We start from the raw sequence: 16,311 nt of genomic DNA, 5'->3' as shown, positions 1-16,311 counted from the left end.
CATTGCAACTAGAGAAAGCCCGCATGCAGCAATGAAGACCCAGTGCAACCAAAAATAATAAATACGTAAAATGTTTAAAAAATACTGCAGCTGTGATGAAAGCAAGGTTAGTGTAATCCCAAAGCTCACATACCTTCCACTAGTTATGCTAGAAGATAATCTCATGGGTGTTTTCTTCAAATGGCTTATCACTTATTTTTTATTATAAAGAGACTATATTCTTTTTTTAAAAAGCTGAAGACTGAGACATATAAAGGATGTTAAAATCACATGTAATCATGCTTTTCAGAGATCACTGTTGTTAGCACCCTGCTGTGTGAGGCAGAGGCTGAGAAGTTGGACCTGGAGTTACAGTCAACACTCTCACCCAGGAAGTGGTGTCAGTTTCTAAGCTTTATCTATAGCAATGGGGAGAAAGAATGATATATTTTCTCGTGGTTGCGCTGATCAAATGAGATGTTTTCAAAAAGCTTAGCATAGTAAGAACACAACATAGGTTCATCACTATCATTGCTCCATCCTGAGCTTTTCTGTATATAGATAGACTTTGGAAGCTCATCTGAAACTTCCCTGGTCACTCAGATGGTAAAGCATCTGCCTATAATGCGGGAGACCCTGGTTCAATCTCTGGATCGGGAAGGAAATGGAAACCCACTCTAGTATTCGTGCCTGGAAAATCCCACGGACGGAGGAGCCTGGTGGGCTATAGTCCCTGGGGTTGCAAAGAGTCGGACATGACTGAGCGACTTCATTTTTGGAAGCTCATATGTGATTGTAGTATACCACTAGGTTCTGTTTGGTAACCTTTTTTTATTCTTTTGCTACTTGATGAGTAGCTCTCCATCTCACTAGGCCTTCTCTGGCAGCTCAGCAGTAAAGAATCCATCTGCAATGCAGGAGACGTGTGTTCGATCCCTGGAACAGGAAGATCCCTTGGAGAATGAAATGGCAACCCTCTCCAGTATTCTTGCCTGGGAAATCCCCTGGACAAAGGAGGCTGATGGGCTATAGTCCACGGGGTCACAAAGAGTGAGACACAACTTAGAGACTAAACACAACAATAAAACCATCTCACTAAGAGTTGAATATTTAGGTTGTTTCCTATTTTTCCATGTTTATGAATTGTGTTGTCTGTTGGGGTGGAGAGAGGATATGGGATTGAGGAACTCTAGCTATATCTGTAATATTTTTTTAATTTTTATTTTTTTTAATTATGAAAGTATGGTAACACATTTACAGGAGTTTAAAAATACAGGACAAGGTTATATACAGTTGCACTATATATTACAATTATTTTTTTAAGTAGATAAATTAAGATTCTTAGTTGGGGTTTCAATATCGAACTCTCAAAATTAATAGAATGACTCTACAGGGAAGTAGAAAGATATATTAAACCTGCAAAGCACTGTGAACCAATTCAACATAAGATTTATACAGTTTTCACACAACAGTAGGATACAAATTCTATTCAGGTTCCCATAGACCGTAAACTGCGTGTGTGTGAAGTCAACTTCAGTCGTGTCTGACTCTTTGCAACCCTGTGGACTGTAGCCTGCCAGGCTCCTCTGTCTATGGGATTCTCCAGGCAAGGATGCTGGAATGGGGTGCCATTTCTTCCTCCAGGGGATCTTTCCAACCCAGAGATCAAACCTGGGTCTATTACATCTTTACCACTAGTGCCACCTGGGAAGCCCTAGACTATAAACTAGAAGACACTAAAGCATATCGAGGGATAACACCAGATGCAGAAATTTCATGGTCTAAAGGTACTGAAATCATCCAGACTCTGTTCTCTTATCACTGTGGAATTATGTTAGAAATCAGTGTCAAAAGGTATTTGAAAATAACCCACATATTTTTAAGTACAGTGTGATGTAGAGATCTTCGACTTAGCCATTGAAAGTCTCAATAAAGTTAGACTGAAAAAAAACACAGAGGGTGATTGCAGAGAAGAAAGCATTTAAATGAAAAATTAGTATCAAAATGAGAAATTAATATTAAAGATGCTTTAAATAGAATCCCATGTATTTGTAAGTTAAATGTCCACTTTTAAATATTGGGTGTATCTAAGAAGTCATCACAAGGAAAATTAGAAAATATTTGTAATAGAGTAAAAATGAAAAGAGAATTTACCAGAATTAGTTGCATGCAGCTGAAGTTGCTCAGTGGAATTAAATACCATGTGGAGTCTTGAATAAGAGATGAAAACAAATAATAGACACTAGCATAAAATTTTGTGAAATTTGAACAAAATCTATATATTAGTTAATAATACTGTATCATTTGTTAATTTCCTGTTTTTTGTTTTTGTTTTTTTACAGCATGGTATTTTTTTATATTCTCAGAATTGGATTAGAAGTTTCAAGCCTCATTCAAAAATTGTTTTAAATCACTAAGATAATTTTTTTTAGCATTTCAGCAGTTACACTAGATTTTATTTGTAACATTTCATTTATTTAAAAAAAACCGTAAACATTTAAAGCAAAGAAGGTAAAATATGAACATATGTTAACTTTGAGCAGGGAATACATCTGGGTCTGTGCTTATTTTCTGAACTTATTTTCTAAATGTGTGATAGTTGATAATCTAACATTTGAAAATTGTGCTTCTGAGATGAACATCTTTGTACACAGGGCTTTATACATTTTTTAGGACCATTTTCTCAGCAAAAATTCTGAAAATTGGAATTTCTGGGTCAAAGGATGCTCCACACAGGAGTTGTATATCAGTTCACACAGTCCGTATTTCTGCACCCTTGTCTACTGTGGTTATCAAAATTTTAAGATAATATTTGGGAACTGATGTAGGACTTGCATAGTTAAAAAAAATTATGAAGCCAAGCAATTTTCTACTTATATTTCCTTGGTGAATTCCTTTTTATATTCTTTACCCATTTTTCTATGACATGTTCCTGGTTTTTCTTAGTGATTTGTAAGAGGTCTTTATATATTAAGGATGTTAATAAATATCCTGTAGCCCACCAGGCTCCTCTGTCCATGGGGTTTCCCAGGCAAGAATACTGGAGTGGGTTGCCATCTGGATTATCCATAGAAAATAATCCTTTGCAGTTTGGACAGCTCTTATATTTTATGTTCCTAGTGTGAGGACAGGGAAGTCCTTCCCCTTCAAAAGGCCCCAGCTGATACACAGGCATTTGCTTGTTTTCACCTTCAGACCTCCAGTGGAAGTCCGGGCACATGGCAGAGAGTCTAACCAACATGCCTCGGCACTCTCTCTACATCATCATCGGCGCCCTCTGCGTTGCCTTCATCCTGATGCTCATCATCTTGATTGTGGGGATTTGCCGCATCAGCCGCATTGAGTACCAGGGCTCTGCCCGGCCGGCTTATGAGGACTTCTACAACTGCCGCAGCATCGACAGCGAGTTCAGCAACGCCATCGCCTCCATCCGGCATGCCAGGTGAGTGGCGTGAGTCAGCATGCTGGGTACCAGGCTTGTATTATGGACGGGACTTCACGTCTGCAAGGGGGATTTCAAAGAATAAAGCATAGATTCGAGGTAGCATTGGGGGGACCAGATAATTAGACTGCCTTATAAACAAACCCCTTTAATTTGCTGCTAACTTTCTGTTTTCATTGAATACATTCATTCGTTTGATTTGTGTTTATCTCTGCTATAAACATTTGAAACAGGTTTTGATTATTTCTTTTTGAAATGTGTTTAGCTGTGTTGTTCTTCAGTGTGACTATAACTGATCACATCTAATTTAAGGGCTTAGTTAAAGAAAGTCACATTAGCAGTCATTCTGTTAGAGTTCTTATTGTATAAAATAGTGTCTGGGGGAAAGATTCCTGGAGAGACAGGAGTTAGTGTGGTATAGAAATAGCCTGAGTCAGGCTGTCAGACATCTGACATTAAGTCCAACTGCTCCATTACCTGATTATAGTTTAGGTAGATGATTCAACCTTCCACAAATACAGTTCCTTCAACTGTAGGAAGGGAGAACTACCTCCTTAAAGAGTTATGACAATCAAATTATAGATAGTAAAGGATTGTATAAACAGATAATGCTGTATTTACTTCTCCAATGTATTACAGCATGTGAAAAAAATCATCTAATTTTGTTGATTTTGGTCAGGAATATTTACTATCAAAATGATAGTGATACTGAATGTTAAAACACCATCTTTTCCTTTAACTGGTAGAACAATCTAAAGCACCTGATTCAGAAAGTCAATGTGCTATAGCAAAAAGAGGGCTGAGCTCGGTGTCTTAAGATTGGACCTCCAGGGAACTATTACCTGTATAATCTTTGTTGGGATGTTGTGACCGATATTGTTCGAGGAACAAGCAGATCCAAATTCTGTCTGAATGCAATAGAAGTTCAGAAGGTCAGAAGTTTCAGTTCAGTGCAGTTCAGTTGCTCAGTTGTGTCCAACTCTTTGCGACCCCGTGGACTGCAGCACTCCAGGCCTCTCTGTCCATCACCAACTCCCGGAGTCAGAAAGTTAGCCTTCTTCAAAAGGAAACCTCCAAACCCAGGGCTCACATCTTTTAGGATGAGTCCAGTGGAAATAAAAACCAGAACCTGGGTTCCAGGGAAAGAGAGAAGTTGGGGGACTTAGGGCATCTGTCCCAAAGCCAAAGGCAACTTCTTTGTAGGAGCAGCACTATCCCCATTTCTGTAACTTTGAGAGAGAAAGGAGGATTCAACCCTCTTCCACATCAGGCTCCACACATCAGCCTTTGTCACGGACCTCATTTTAGAATCTACTCAGCAACACAGCTTCTGGGAAACCCTGAAATGAATCCCTGCAGATCTCTTCTAGTTTAGTTAATCTTTCCTCTTGCACAAAGGGCAGTGGGATTTATTACTGTATGTCCAGTGGGTCCTGGCACGTGGTAGACCTCACTAAAATGTAAGGTCTGAAATGAATGGATGATTCTCGGTGAGGGGTTGGCACAGGATGTCTTGATCTGCCTGAGAAATAGATTCATCACAGGGCACCAGCGTAGTCAGTGGTACCAGCTTGCAGGAGTACTTGGAGTATCTCAAAATTATTGTATGAGCAGTGAAAATGTAAAAAGAAGAGGCTATGGTTGCTGTGCTCAGTCGCTCAGTCTTATCCAACTCTTTGTGGCCCCATGGACTATAGTCTGCCAGGCTCCTCTGTCCTTGGAATTTTCCAGGCAAGAATACTGGAGTGGATAGCCATTTCATCTCCAGGGGATCCTCCTGACCCAGGGATTGAACACACATCTCTTGTGTCTTCTCACCGGCAGGTGTATTCTTTACCATCTGGGAAGCCCTAAAAGTAGAGACTAGGCAAAATCTTGTGTGACTCAGAATTCTTCCCAGAAGGGCTTAGTTCACCCGGAAAGAACAAAATCCATGGTTCTATATGGGGATGTATTGGGAGACCCAAGGAAATCAGATTCCCTCCCCACCCCTCCCCTGAAAGGAATCTCTGGCTAAGGTCCTTTTGCATCCAAGAGGAAGAGTGTTCTGTCTCAGCCCTGGAATAAGTTAAGATAGATTCTTCTGGGCTTCCTGCTTGTACAGCCCACTGGGAAGATATTTAACTGAATACCCTTGGAAGGAAAGGAGAAACTTGAAAGCATTTACAAACCTGGTTCTTATTTGATACTGATTTTTATCAAAAATATTTACTGCAGAATTCCTAACCAACAAACTCCTGGATGCACCAGTGACTGCAGATAAAATCTTTGACATTACAGTGCCTTCCCACATATATCTGAGAACATTCCCGTCTAAACATTTATTTAGCTATGACCAGGAGTTTCCACAGCCTGGTTATCCAGAGGCTCTACCTGGGTCTCTGGCAGGTTGGCCCTTTTGCTCCCTTTTCCTGGAAACCCTGGAAAGGCACTGACAAAAACAGAGTCCTTTTGATATTCCGCACTTCCTAGTTTTGAGCAACAGCCTATGGCTAACGTGTCTATTTCATGGCGTGTCTCCCTGCTACTATGCTGGAGGTGACGTTGGCTCAGAATGAGTGAGGCTCAGCAGCTGCGCAGGACGAACACTTTCTGGGTCATTGGTGGTATTCCCCTTTTCCCCAGGAAGCGTCTGGTGATTCTGACCTCAGCAGTCAGTCTGTTGGTGCTGATGATGGGCTGAGAAGCAGTGCCCCTCTACTCTGCCTTACCCTAAGACTCATCTGCTTCTCAGCTGTTTTGCTTATGCTCAGGCTGCAAAGACTTTGTAACCGACTGGCAGGAGGGAAGTCATGACTCTCCAAGGTCTGTATCTGAGGTCACACTCGGAGGCTGACCACCGATTATGGGAAACAAAGCAGAGAGCTGGGAAAGGACAAAGTCACTCTTTCTCAAAGAGCATCTCCCAATGTGGGCCTTTAAAAAAGAAAAATATATATTTGGCTGCATGCATGCTAGGTCACTTCAGTCATGTCTGACTCATTGCGACCCTTTGAACTGTAGTGCACCAGGCTCCTCTGTCCATGCGATTCTGCAGACAAGAATACTGGGGTGGGTTTCCATGCCCTCATTCAGGGGATCTTCCCAATCCAGGGATCAAACTGGCGTCTCTTACATCTCCTGCACTGGCAAGCAGGTTCTTTACCACTAGCACCACCTGGGAAGCCCCATTTGGCTGCACTGGATCTTAATTGTGACATGTGACATCTTTAGTTGGGACACAAAGGATCTAGTTCCCTAACCAGGGATCGAACCTGTGCCCCCTGCATTGGGAGCTCAGAGGCTTAGCCACTGGATGGCCAGAGAAGTCCCTTGATGTGGCCTTTTTAAAGCTTACATCCACCTGCTCTTCTCCAAGGTGTTGACTAGCTATCTATTTCCAGGAGAATATGAACTAGAAGAATGTATATACTTTGACTCCTTCGACACTAGTTTTGGTGTATTTTGTTTCTTTAGTAAACACAGGACTGGTCACCAGTTGTGATGTTTGAGTGTCAGTTACTTTTATACCACTCTGCACAGCTGCTGTTAGTGCTTCTACAGTGGTAACATGGCCAGACACAGTGCTGAGTCCTTTGGAGACAGAACCGTGGGTGATGCTTATCAGTTCAGTTCAGTTCAGCTCAGTCGTGTCTGACTCTTTTCGACCCCATGAATCGCAGCACGCCAGGCCTCCCTGTCCATCACCAACTCCCGGAGTTCACCCAAACTCATGTCTGTCGAGTCAGTGATACCATCCAGCCATCTCATCCTCTGTCATCCCCTTCTCCTCCTGCCCCTAATCCCTTCCAACATCAGTCTTTTCCAATGAGTCAACTCTTCACATGACGTGGCCAAAGTACTGGAGTTTCAGCTTTAGCATCATTCCTTCCAAAGAAATCCCAGGGCTGACCTCCTTCAGAATGGACTGGTTGGCTCTCCTTGCATTCCAAGGGACTTTCAAGAGTCTTCTCCAACCCCACAGTTCAAAAGCATCAATTCTCTGGTGCTCAGCCTTCTTCAGTCCAACTCTCATATCCATACATGACCACTGGAAAAACCATAGCCTTGACTAGATGGACCTTTGTTGGCAAAGTAATGTCTCTGCTTTTCAATATGCTATCTAGGTTGGTCATAATTTTCCTTCCAAGGGGTAAGCGTCTTTTAATTTCATGGCTGCAGTCACCATCTGCAGTGATTTGGAGCCCAAAAAGATAAAGTCTGACACTGTTTCCACTCTTTCCCCATCTATTTCCCATGAAGTGATGGGACCAGATGCCATGATCTTAGTTTTCTGAATGTTGAGCTTTAAATCAGCCTTTTCACTCTCCTCTTTCACTTTCATCAAGAGGCTTTTGAGTTCCTCTTCACTTTCTGCCATAGGGGTGGTGTCATCTGCATATCTGAGGTTATTGATATTTCTCCCAGCAATCTTGATTCCAGCTTGTGCTTCTTTCAGCCCAGCATTTCTCATGATGTACTCTGCATAGAAGTTAAATAAACAGGGTGACAATATATAGCCTTGACGTACTCCTTTTCCTATTTGGAACCAGTCTGTTGTTCCATGTCCAGTTCTAACTGTTGCTTCCTGACCTGCATACAGGTTTCTCAAGAGGCAGGTCAGATGGTCTGGTATTCCCATCTCTTTCAGAATTTTCCACAGTTTATTGTGATCCACACAGTCAAAGGCTTTGGCATAGTCAATAAAGCAGAAATAGATGTTTTTCTGGAACTCTCTTGCTTTTTTGATGATCCAGCGGGTGTTGGCAATTTGATCTCTGGTTCCTCTGCCTTTTCTAAAACCAGCTTGAACATCTGGAAGTTCATGGTTCACGTATTACTGAAGCCTGGCTTGGAGAGTTTTGAGCATCACTTTACTAGTGTGTGAGATGAGCACAATTGTGCAGTAGTTTGAGCATTCTTTGGCATTGCCTTTCTTTGGGATTGGAATGAAAACTGACCTTTTCCAGTCCTGTGGCTGCTGCTGAGTTTTCCAAATTTGCTGGCATATTGAGTGCAGCACTTTCACAGCATCATCTTCCAGGATTTGAAATAGCTCAACTGGAGTTCCATCACCTCCACTAGCTTTGTTCATAGTGATGCTTTCTAAGGCCCACTTGACTTCACATTCTAGGATGTCTGGCTCTAGGTGAGTGATCACACCATCGTGATTATCTTGTTCGTGAAGATCTTTTTTGTACAGTTCTTCTGTGTATTCTTGCCACCTCTTCTTAATATCTTCTGCTTCTGTTAGGTCCATACCATTTCTGTCCTTTATTGAGCCCTAATAGGGTGATTCTTATAGTCTTTATCAATGGCCTGTAAAACATCTTAGAATCTGTGGGCCATTCACAGATGGCCCAGCTCTGTGACCAACTCTGCCTTTGTCCTGTAAAAGCACCAGAGGCATTATTAATGGGCACAACTGTGTTCCAATAAAACTTTATTTTAAAAAACAGGCAGCAGGCTATTACTGGCTTGCAGACTGTTGTTTGCTAATCCTAGGCCTACATTGTAATTTTCTTTGGCTTCCACCTTTTGAAAATTGTTTTAATAATTAATATGTCTCTTTAGGATAAGGAAAAACAATGCATTGTTCTTAAAAAGAACAGTTGCATGAAAACTCCTGCCATAACATAGGCAAGCTCTGACATTGGTTTTAATGCCTGACAGTTTAAAATGGAATTCTATAGATGTTGGCTGATTCCTTAGCATCCACCCAGTTCTGAGACACAAAGGAAATATGCAGAGCTGTTAGCATGGGAAATTTAAGTAAGAATGCACATTTGTTTGGTACTCACCACTGTGATAGGTGTGGGAGACTGAAGGAGAGTCCTATTTCTCTTTACTATGTTTTATAAACCATCTTAGCCCCCATATGGTAGACACTGTGCTTTGGGTGGAGACCTGAATGTCTCACCTAAGGAATTAGGAGGCTTCTCAGCAGCTAATTAGGTCATAGTGCAAGGAATCCAGTTCCAGTGGTGCTGGGGTGTTGCTGCTCCTGCTGCAGCGTTAGTTGTACTTTAACCAGATTACCCTCGTTACCAGCATTATACTTGGTGACCCCATTAGCACTGATGCACACAGCTGAGCTTCCCATGCAGACACAAAGCAGTGCCTCCTTGTCCTTCAGTTGACTTTGCATGGGTACAGTGGATGCATGGCAGCTCTTAACTGCCTTCATGCTCAGTGGGTCTGGAACACTCAACCTCAAACCTGTCTTGTCAGTATCCAGCTCCATGACAATAATTTAAGGTCACAGCCCTTTAAACTATAGCTTGTGGATGGATTGCCTAACATGGAGACATTGAATTTTCTAGATTTGGAGGAAACAGATTATTCTTCAAACTGGAATCACATATAAAACAAAAACGGATATTGTAAACCTATATTCAACCTATTAAGTTGCTCGGATGTTTCCTCTTGGCCAGTCAGTTGATTCATGAAAGTGAAAGTGAAGTCGCTCAGTCGTGTCCGACTCTTTGCGACCCTGATAGGACTGTCGCCTACCAGGCTCCTCTGTCCATGGGATTTTCCAGGCAATAGTACTGGAGTAGATTACCATTTCCTTCTCCAGGGGATCTTCCTGACCCAGGGATCGAACCCGGGTCTCCCGCATTGTAGACATAGGCAACGTATAATTCACTGACCCTCTTGGAGTTCTGGCGGGAAACCATCCCATGGCTGCCATGTTTGAATACAGAGAGCTTTACACTGGGATTTCCTGATTTTCAAAATTAATCAGATTAATATCATTAGTGGTATATTGTTACTGATGTATTGAGCTATTTTATGAGAAATATCTTGTCAAAATGCTTGCTCCATAAAGTAGCCTCTGAAATGTTCAGACTTGAGAGAAAGTGTTAAGAGCCGATTGGCTTTGACATTGTTGCTTCTTTCTTGTTCTCAGATTGTGCAGACCTCAGTCAATTTAGATAAATACATCTCAGGCTGGAATCCAACCCACACTTATGCCCACACAACTCCGGACTTTCAGTGAGGCTAACCTTTTAGGCATGAGATTCTTGAAGTCTTTTTAATATTGCCTCCAAGAGCTGTGGTTTCTTAGTGGCAAAATGCTATAACTCTTTTTTAAAAAATATTTATTATTTATTTATTTATTTGGCTGTGTTGTGTCTTCGTTGTGGCACACGGGATCTTCACTGTGGCATGGAAACTCTTAGAGGCAACGTGTGGGATCTAGTTCCCCAACCAGGGATTGAACCCACATTGGGAGCATGGAATCTTAGCCACTGGACCACCAAGGAAGTCCCCATTTCTCTGTCTTTGTACTTTGCCTGGTGCCCATCTAGCATGTTTGTGCCTTTGCTCTCCTGAAGGTCAGTAAGTCTTGAGTGAATTGGAATTACAAGATGGATGAATGTTTAAAAATAAATGATCATATGAAGAATGTAACGTTTTCTCACTTCCCACTTGATTCTACTTCTCATCTCTGTATGTGAGAAGACAGACTTTCCAAGATATAAAAAGAAGAGACAGGAAAGGTGGAGAGATGGGTTTAAAGCCACGGTAAACAAGTCCCAAGAAATCCTTGAGGGCCCATCCTGGCAATCCTCTTAAAATTTGAGATTCCTTTAAAATTTCTTTTTTAATAGACTTCATTGGACTTGAAATGGTTAAAAAAATGTTGTTTATAAAAAAGAGGAGAGTTGGTGGGCTAGTGGGGAAGATTGTTTAAATCCCATTGCACTCCAGGGACCTTTATGGAAGGTGAAGTCCTGAATGGGAAGAGACCACCCAGAAGTTGAATTGACTTTGTTTTAATAATCGCCATTTCAACACTGGCTTAGCGGGAGGTCCTGAAATTGGATTTTGACACTCTTGGGCTTCTGCGCATCAGGCCTGCCGTCAAGGGGTGTTTGATACACACAAATCTGTTGGGACAGAGGCTTTGTGCTCAAAGAAACAATGGCCTGTGTGTCCTTGGGGATTGGGGAGTGATAGGTGGGTGGGATGGGATGGGGGGCCCACACAGATCCTGGACGAACACCTCATTATTGGAAATCATTTCCTCCCTCTCCCTTTCTCCTGGTCTTGGGACCTCAGGTTGCCTCTGAGCCCTCACCAGCCCTCCTGCAAGTCCCAGGGGTTAGTCTATACCATCAGGGAAGCCCACCCAGCCATTCCACATTCCAGGCATCAGAGTGGATATAAAATAAACTCACCTCTCCAAACCGCTCTGGGTCTGAGAAAAAAAAAAAAAAACAATCGATACACGTTTTCTCAAAACCTATTGAAGAGCCCTCACGCCTGACTGCTTTCCTAAGATTTAACCTACAAGCTTCAATATTAATTTGGACTGTACCTTGTGTGAAATCCATTTTTTGCCTCCCACGGCAAAAGCTAATGTTTATACTCACTCAATATTAAGATCAGTTCAGTTCAGTTCAGTCGCTCAGCCGTGTCTGACTCTTTGTGACCCCATGAATCGCAGCATGTCAGGCCTCCCTGTCCATCATCAACTCCTGGAGTTCACTCAAACTCACGTCCATCGAGTCGGTGATGCCATCCAGCCATCTCATCCTCTGTCGTCCCCTTTTCTTCCTGCCCCCAATCCCTCCCAGCATCAGAGGCTTTTCCAATGAGTCAACTCTTTGCATGAGGTGGCCAAAGTATTGGAGTTTCAGCTTTAGCATCAGTCCTTCCAAGGAACACCCAGGGCTGATCTCCTTTAGAATGGACTGGTTGGATCTCCTTGCAGTCCAAGGGACTCTCAGGAGTCTTCTCCAATACCACAGTTCAAAAGCATCAATTCTTCGGTGCTCAGCTTTCTTCACAGTCCACCTCTCACATCCATACATGACCACTGGAAAAACCATAGATCAGGAAGACTTAAATGTCTACTTGCTAGAGAGGATATCTTAGAGTATTTTATAGTTCCGTTTGATTCTTGAATGTAAGTTATTGTCACCGTTTACCTTTAATAGGACTTGAGAAGCCACTATTTCTCTAACCAGAGTCCTCTCTCTGTGCAATTTCAGGTTTGGAAAGAAATCCCGGCCTGCGATGTATGACGTGACCCCCATCGCCTATGAGGATTACAGCCCTGATGATAAGCCCTTGGTCACACTGATTAAAACAAAAGATTTGTAATCTTTTTGGGGGATTATTTTTCCAAAAGATGGGCTACTACATTCGTTTAAATATTTTTAAGAAAAGGAAAAGCTTAAGAAATTTAAGATGTTAGCTGCTCAAAAGTTTTCAGTAGACTATTTAAGAACTAATTTTCTGCAGCTTTTAGTTTGAAAAAAATATTTTAAAAACGGAATTTGTGAAATCCGTAGACTACGTTTTCATGTACTTTCTGCTCTCTAAACGGTAGGCTTCGACTCGTGTGCGTACCTTCCACAGTAGATATTCTCATGAACCAGATTGACTTCAGCAGTGGTTACAGAGTAAGTCTAATCAAGGTCAAGTTTGTATTTGACGTGTGAGTGCTGACTTTTTGAGTAGAGTTAGGAAACACATGTAGTATGAACTATAATGCAGTATACCCATTAACTTAAAAAGAAGTCTGAAATGTTTGTTCTGTGAAAAACTAGTTAAATGTACTATTCCTAACCCGAATGAAATTAGCCTTTGCCTTATTCTGTGCATGGGTAAGTAACTTATTTCTGCACTGTTTTGTTGAACCTTACGGAAACCGGAAACATTCTCTTGAGTTTGTTTGTTTTCCTGTCGTTTTCGTAACAGTCATCAAGCTAGGCCTTGAAAACATACATGATGACAAGGTCTAGTGAGGCAAATTGTGATCGAATTGAATCTGTATTTTCCTCTACAAGTCAAGGTTTTTGTATTGTGAGTAAATTAAATTTATGTTGGAGTTGTTCCTTGCTAAGAGGTAGTAATTGTAAGAGCGTACAGATTCCTTCAGTAGTGAGTATATCTCATAGTGCATCTTTATTTATATCCAGGACATTTTTGTGGCTGTATTTGATTGATATGTGCTTCTTCTGATTCTTGCTAATTTCAAAGAATATTGAATAAATGTTACCAAGTCAAGGACGCACTTGTCTCTCTCTTTTTTAAATTATAGAAAACATTTGGTTTTCATATGGTAAAGAATCCACCTGCAATACAGGAAGCCCCGGGTTCAGTCCCTGGGTTGGGAAGATCCCCTGGAGAAGGGAATGGCAACCCACTCCAGTATTCTTGCCTGGAGAACTCCAGGGACAGAGGAGCCTGGCTGGCTACAGTTCACAGCGTCGCAGAGTCGGATATGACTGAGCAACTGATACACACACATCAAACAAAAAAAATCTTACTTAATTTTTTTTTTTTACATTTTAAATAGTCCAAGGAGTACATTTTTGTGGCTGCTGGAGTCATTCCCTGTTCCTTCCAGAAGCCCTTCTGACCTCCTAATTGTCCATGAACCATCCCTACTGTCTTATAAGGTGAAAAAAATAACAAAAATTCTCATTGTAACTCTTGCATCAGAATTTGTCCGTGAAATGTAGCATGTATGACTACTGAGGTACATTGAAATCCAGAAACGCTTCTGGACGTGATGTGCAGAGAACCTACAGCTTTAAGAAACATCTTACAAAGGCTGCTCTCCTGGGGGTGTCAAATGAAATCAGCAAGCAGCACCTGGGTCCTTAAAGCTGGAAGGCAGCTTACAGTCACCCTGTGTTCAATTCCATTTTGCATCTAAATGTGGCACTGAAGTCCCAGGGGCTTTAAAAAAAAAAAACAAAAAACTGCTTCATCTTCACATGGGAACATTTGGTGAGACCAAGAGAAGCCCTGAAATTAGGTGCAAGGGAAGGCTTTAGGCAAAAAGAAGCATTTACGATGCTTTTCCTTCTTTCTCTTCTCTTAGAACATCTGTCCCTAATCCTACAAGTGATACAGCGATACACTCACACTCTGATTATTAAATGATACAGTGCAATAGGGTAATATTTTTAGTTTGAGTGTTTGGAAGTGAAGTAAGAACAAAATCTGAGCAGGGCTGATTAGCATCCATGGAACACAGGCAGGCGTTTTACTCCCGTCTTCTCGGAGAAGACTCAGTTGCGCAGGGCGCAGACACCTCCATCCCCAGGAGACGGCCTGGAAACCACCAATCTCCTGTGGACTCCCAAGGGCATGGTCAAGTGCTGCCGTGACCTTCATCTGAAGCTGCTTCCCTCACAGTCTCTCAAATAATTTTTAATCTTCCAAATTCTTTTTTTTTTTACTTTTTTGAAAATTTATTTTTTATTTGGAGGATGATTGCTTTACTATATCATGTTGGTTTCTGCTGTACAACAAGGTGAATCAGCTGCTGCTGCTACTGCTAAGTCGCTTCAGTCATGTCAGACTCTATGTGACCCCATAGACGGCAGCCCACCAGGCTCCCCCGTCCCTGGGATTCTCCAGGCAAGAACACTGGAGTGGGTTGCCATTTCCTTCTCCAATGCATGAAAGTGAAAAGAGAAAGTGAAGTCACTCAGTCGTGTCCAACTCCTAGTGATCCCATGGACTGCAGCCTACCAGGCTCCTCTCTCCATAGGATTTTCCAGGCAAGAATACTAGGGTGGGGTGCCATTGCCTTCTCCAGTGAATCAGCTATAAGTATACAAATATCCCCTTCCTCTCGGACCTCTCTCCCACCACCCTCCCCCCATTCCACCCCTCTATGTCATCAGAGGGCACCAAGTGGAGCTCCCTGTGCTGTACAGAAGCTTCCCGTTAGCTCCCTGTTTCACATATAGCAGTGCGTGTATGTCGGTGCTACTCTGCCAGTTCATCCCACCTCCCTTTCCCCCACTGTGTCCATACATTCGTTCTCTACGTCTGCCCTGCAAACAAGATCATCTGTACCATTTTTCTAGATTCCATATATAGTGTGTTAGTCATTCAGTTGTGTCTGATTCTTTCTGACCCTGTCAACTGTAGCCTGCTAGGCTCCTCTGTCCGTGGAATTCTCCAGGAAAGGATATTGGCGTGAGTAGCCAATCCTTTTTCCAGGGGCTCTTCCTGACCCAGGGATCGAAGCTGGGTCTCCAGCATTGCAGGCAGATTCTTTACCATCTGAGCCACCAGGGAAGTTCCATATGTTGTTAATATATGATACCAAATTCATTAGGTATGATACCCTTCAAGGACTTGTTTGGAAAACTAAATGGTCTTTTATAAGTGATAATTTGTCTTTTTAAAGCAATTTAACAGCCATTTGTTCAGGTTGTAAGCTGACATGACTGCCTGAGGGTCTGTGGCCAACCCCAAACCCATTTAAAGACCTGCGCTTATTCATTTGCAGACTCAATACCTCTCACTGAGCACTTGTTCTGTGTCAGGCAGATGGTAAGGAACAAGGGCTTCCCAGAAGGATTCTGGATCCTGAGATCACAGCTTGTTTTGAATCATACCTTCATCTAATAAACAAGCACAGAATCACACTTAGCAGGGCCTGGTGAAGGAAAGGTAAACACGGCTATTTGGCAGTTTATTTGTAGCAGAGTGGATTGGAATCGTGCTTCACCTATTTCCTTACTAACAACTTTGAACGCATGACTCTGAGCCTATCCTGGTTTTTTTTGTTTTGTTTTGTTTTGTTTTTTTGGAGTTGGGGGAAGATGAACTCTTGTTTTTTCGAAAACTTTGTATTTTATTAATGGTGAGTTAGTGATGAAGCAATTTCTTTCTTTATTAGAGTATTTGTCATTGTCGTTTAGTTGCTAAGTTGTATCCAGCTCTTTCCAATCCCGTAGACTGTAGCCTGCCAGATGCTTCTGTCTAAGGGATTTGCTAGGCAAGAATACTGGAGTGGATTGCCATATCCTTCTCAGGGCAGTGAGGGTCACTGTGAGGATTAAACACCAGAATATATGTAAATCACTTAGCGCACTTCCAGTACACATTAAGCATTTAGCACTTGAACGATGACTGTTGCCGCT

The 16,311-nt window shown here is 42.1% G+C and overlaps 1 protein-coding gene across 2 annotated transcripts in view; it reads left to right on the top strand.

Annotated features, from left to right (window-relative positions):
* DNER (delta/notch like EGF repeat containing) overlaps window positions 1-13,429 on the top strand; it is a 392,187-nt gene extending 378,758 nt beyond the window's left edge. For both annotated transcript variants that reach the window (XM_027515370.1, XM_027515361.1), the window contains 2 exons: window positions 3,175-3,421; window positions 12,406-13,429. In XM_027515370.1, coding sequence (XP_027371171.1) covers window positions 3,175-3,421; window positions 12,406-12,517 — 359 coding nt within the window. In that variant the 3' untranslated portion in view covers window positions 12,518-13,429. The remainder of the gene's footprint in view (window positions 1-3,174; window positions 3,422-12,405) is intronic.
* Window positions 13,430-16,311: the final 2,882 nt, after the last annotated feature.

The sequence above is a fragment of the Bos indicus x Bos taurus genome, chromosome 2 (genome assembly GCF_003369695.1).
Source record: "Bos indicus x Bos taurus breed Angus x Brahman F1 hybrid chromosome 2, Bos_hybrid_MaternalHap_v2.0, whole genome shotgun sequence".
Lineage (NCBI taxonomy): Eukaryota > Metazoa > Chordata > Mammalia > Artiodactyla > Bovidae > Bos > Bos indicus x Bos taurus.
Note: the sequence above shows the minus strand (reverse complement) of the source record. Positions and strands in the feature narration are given on the sequence as shown.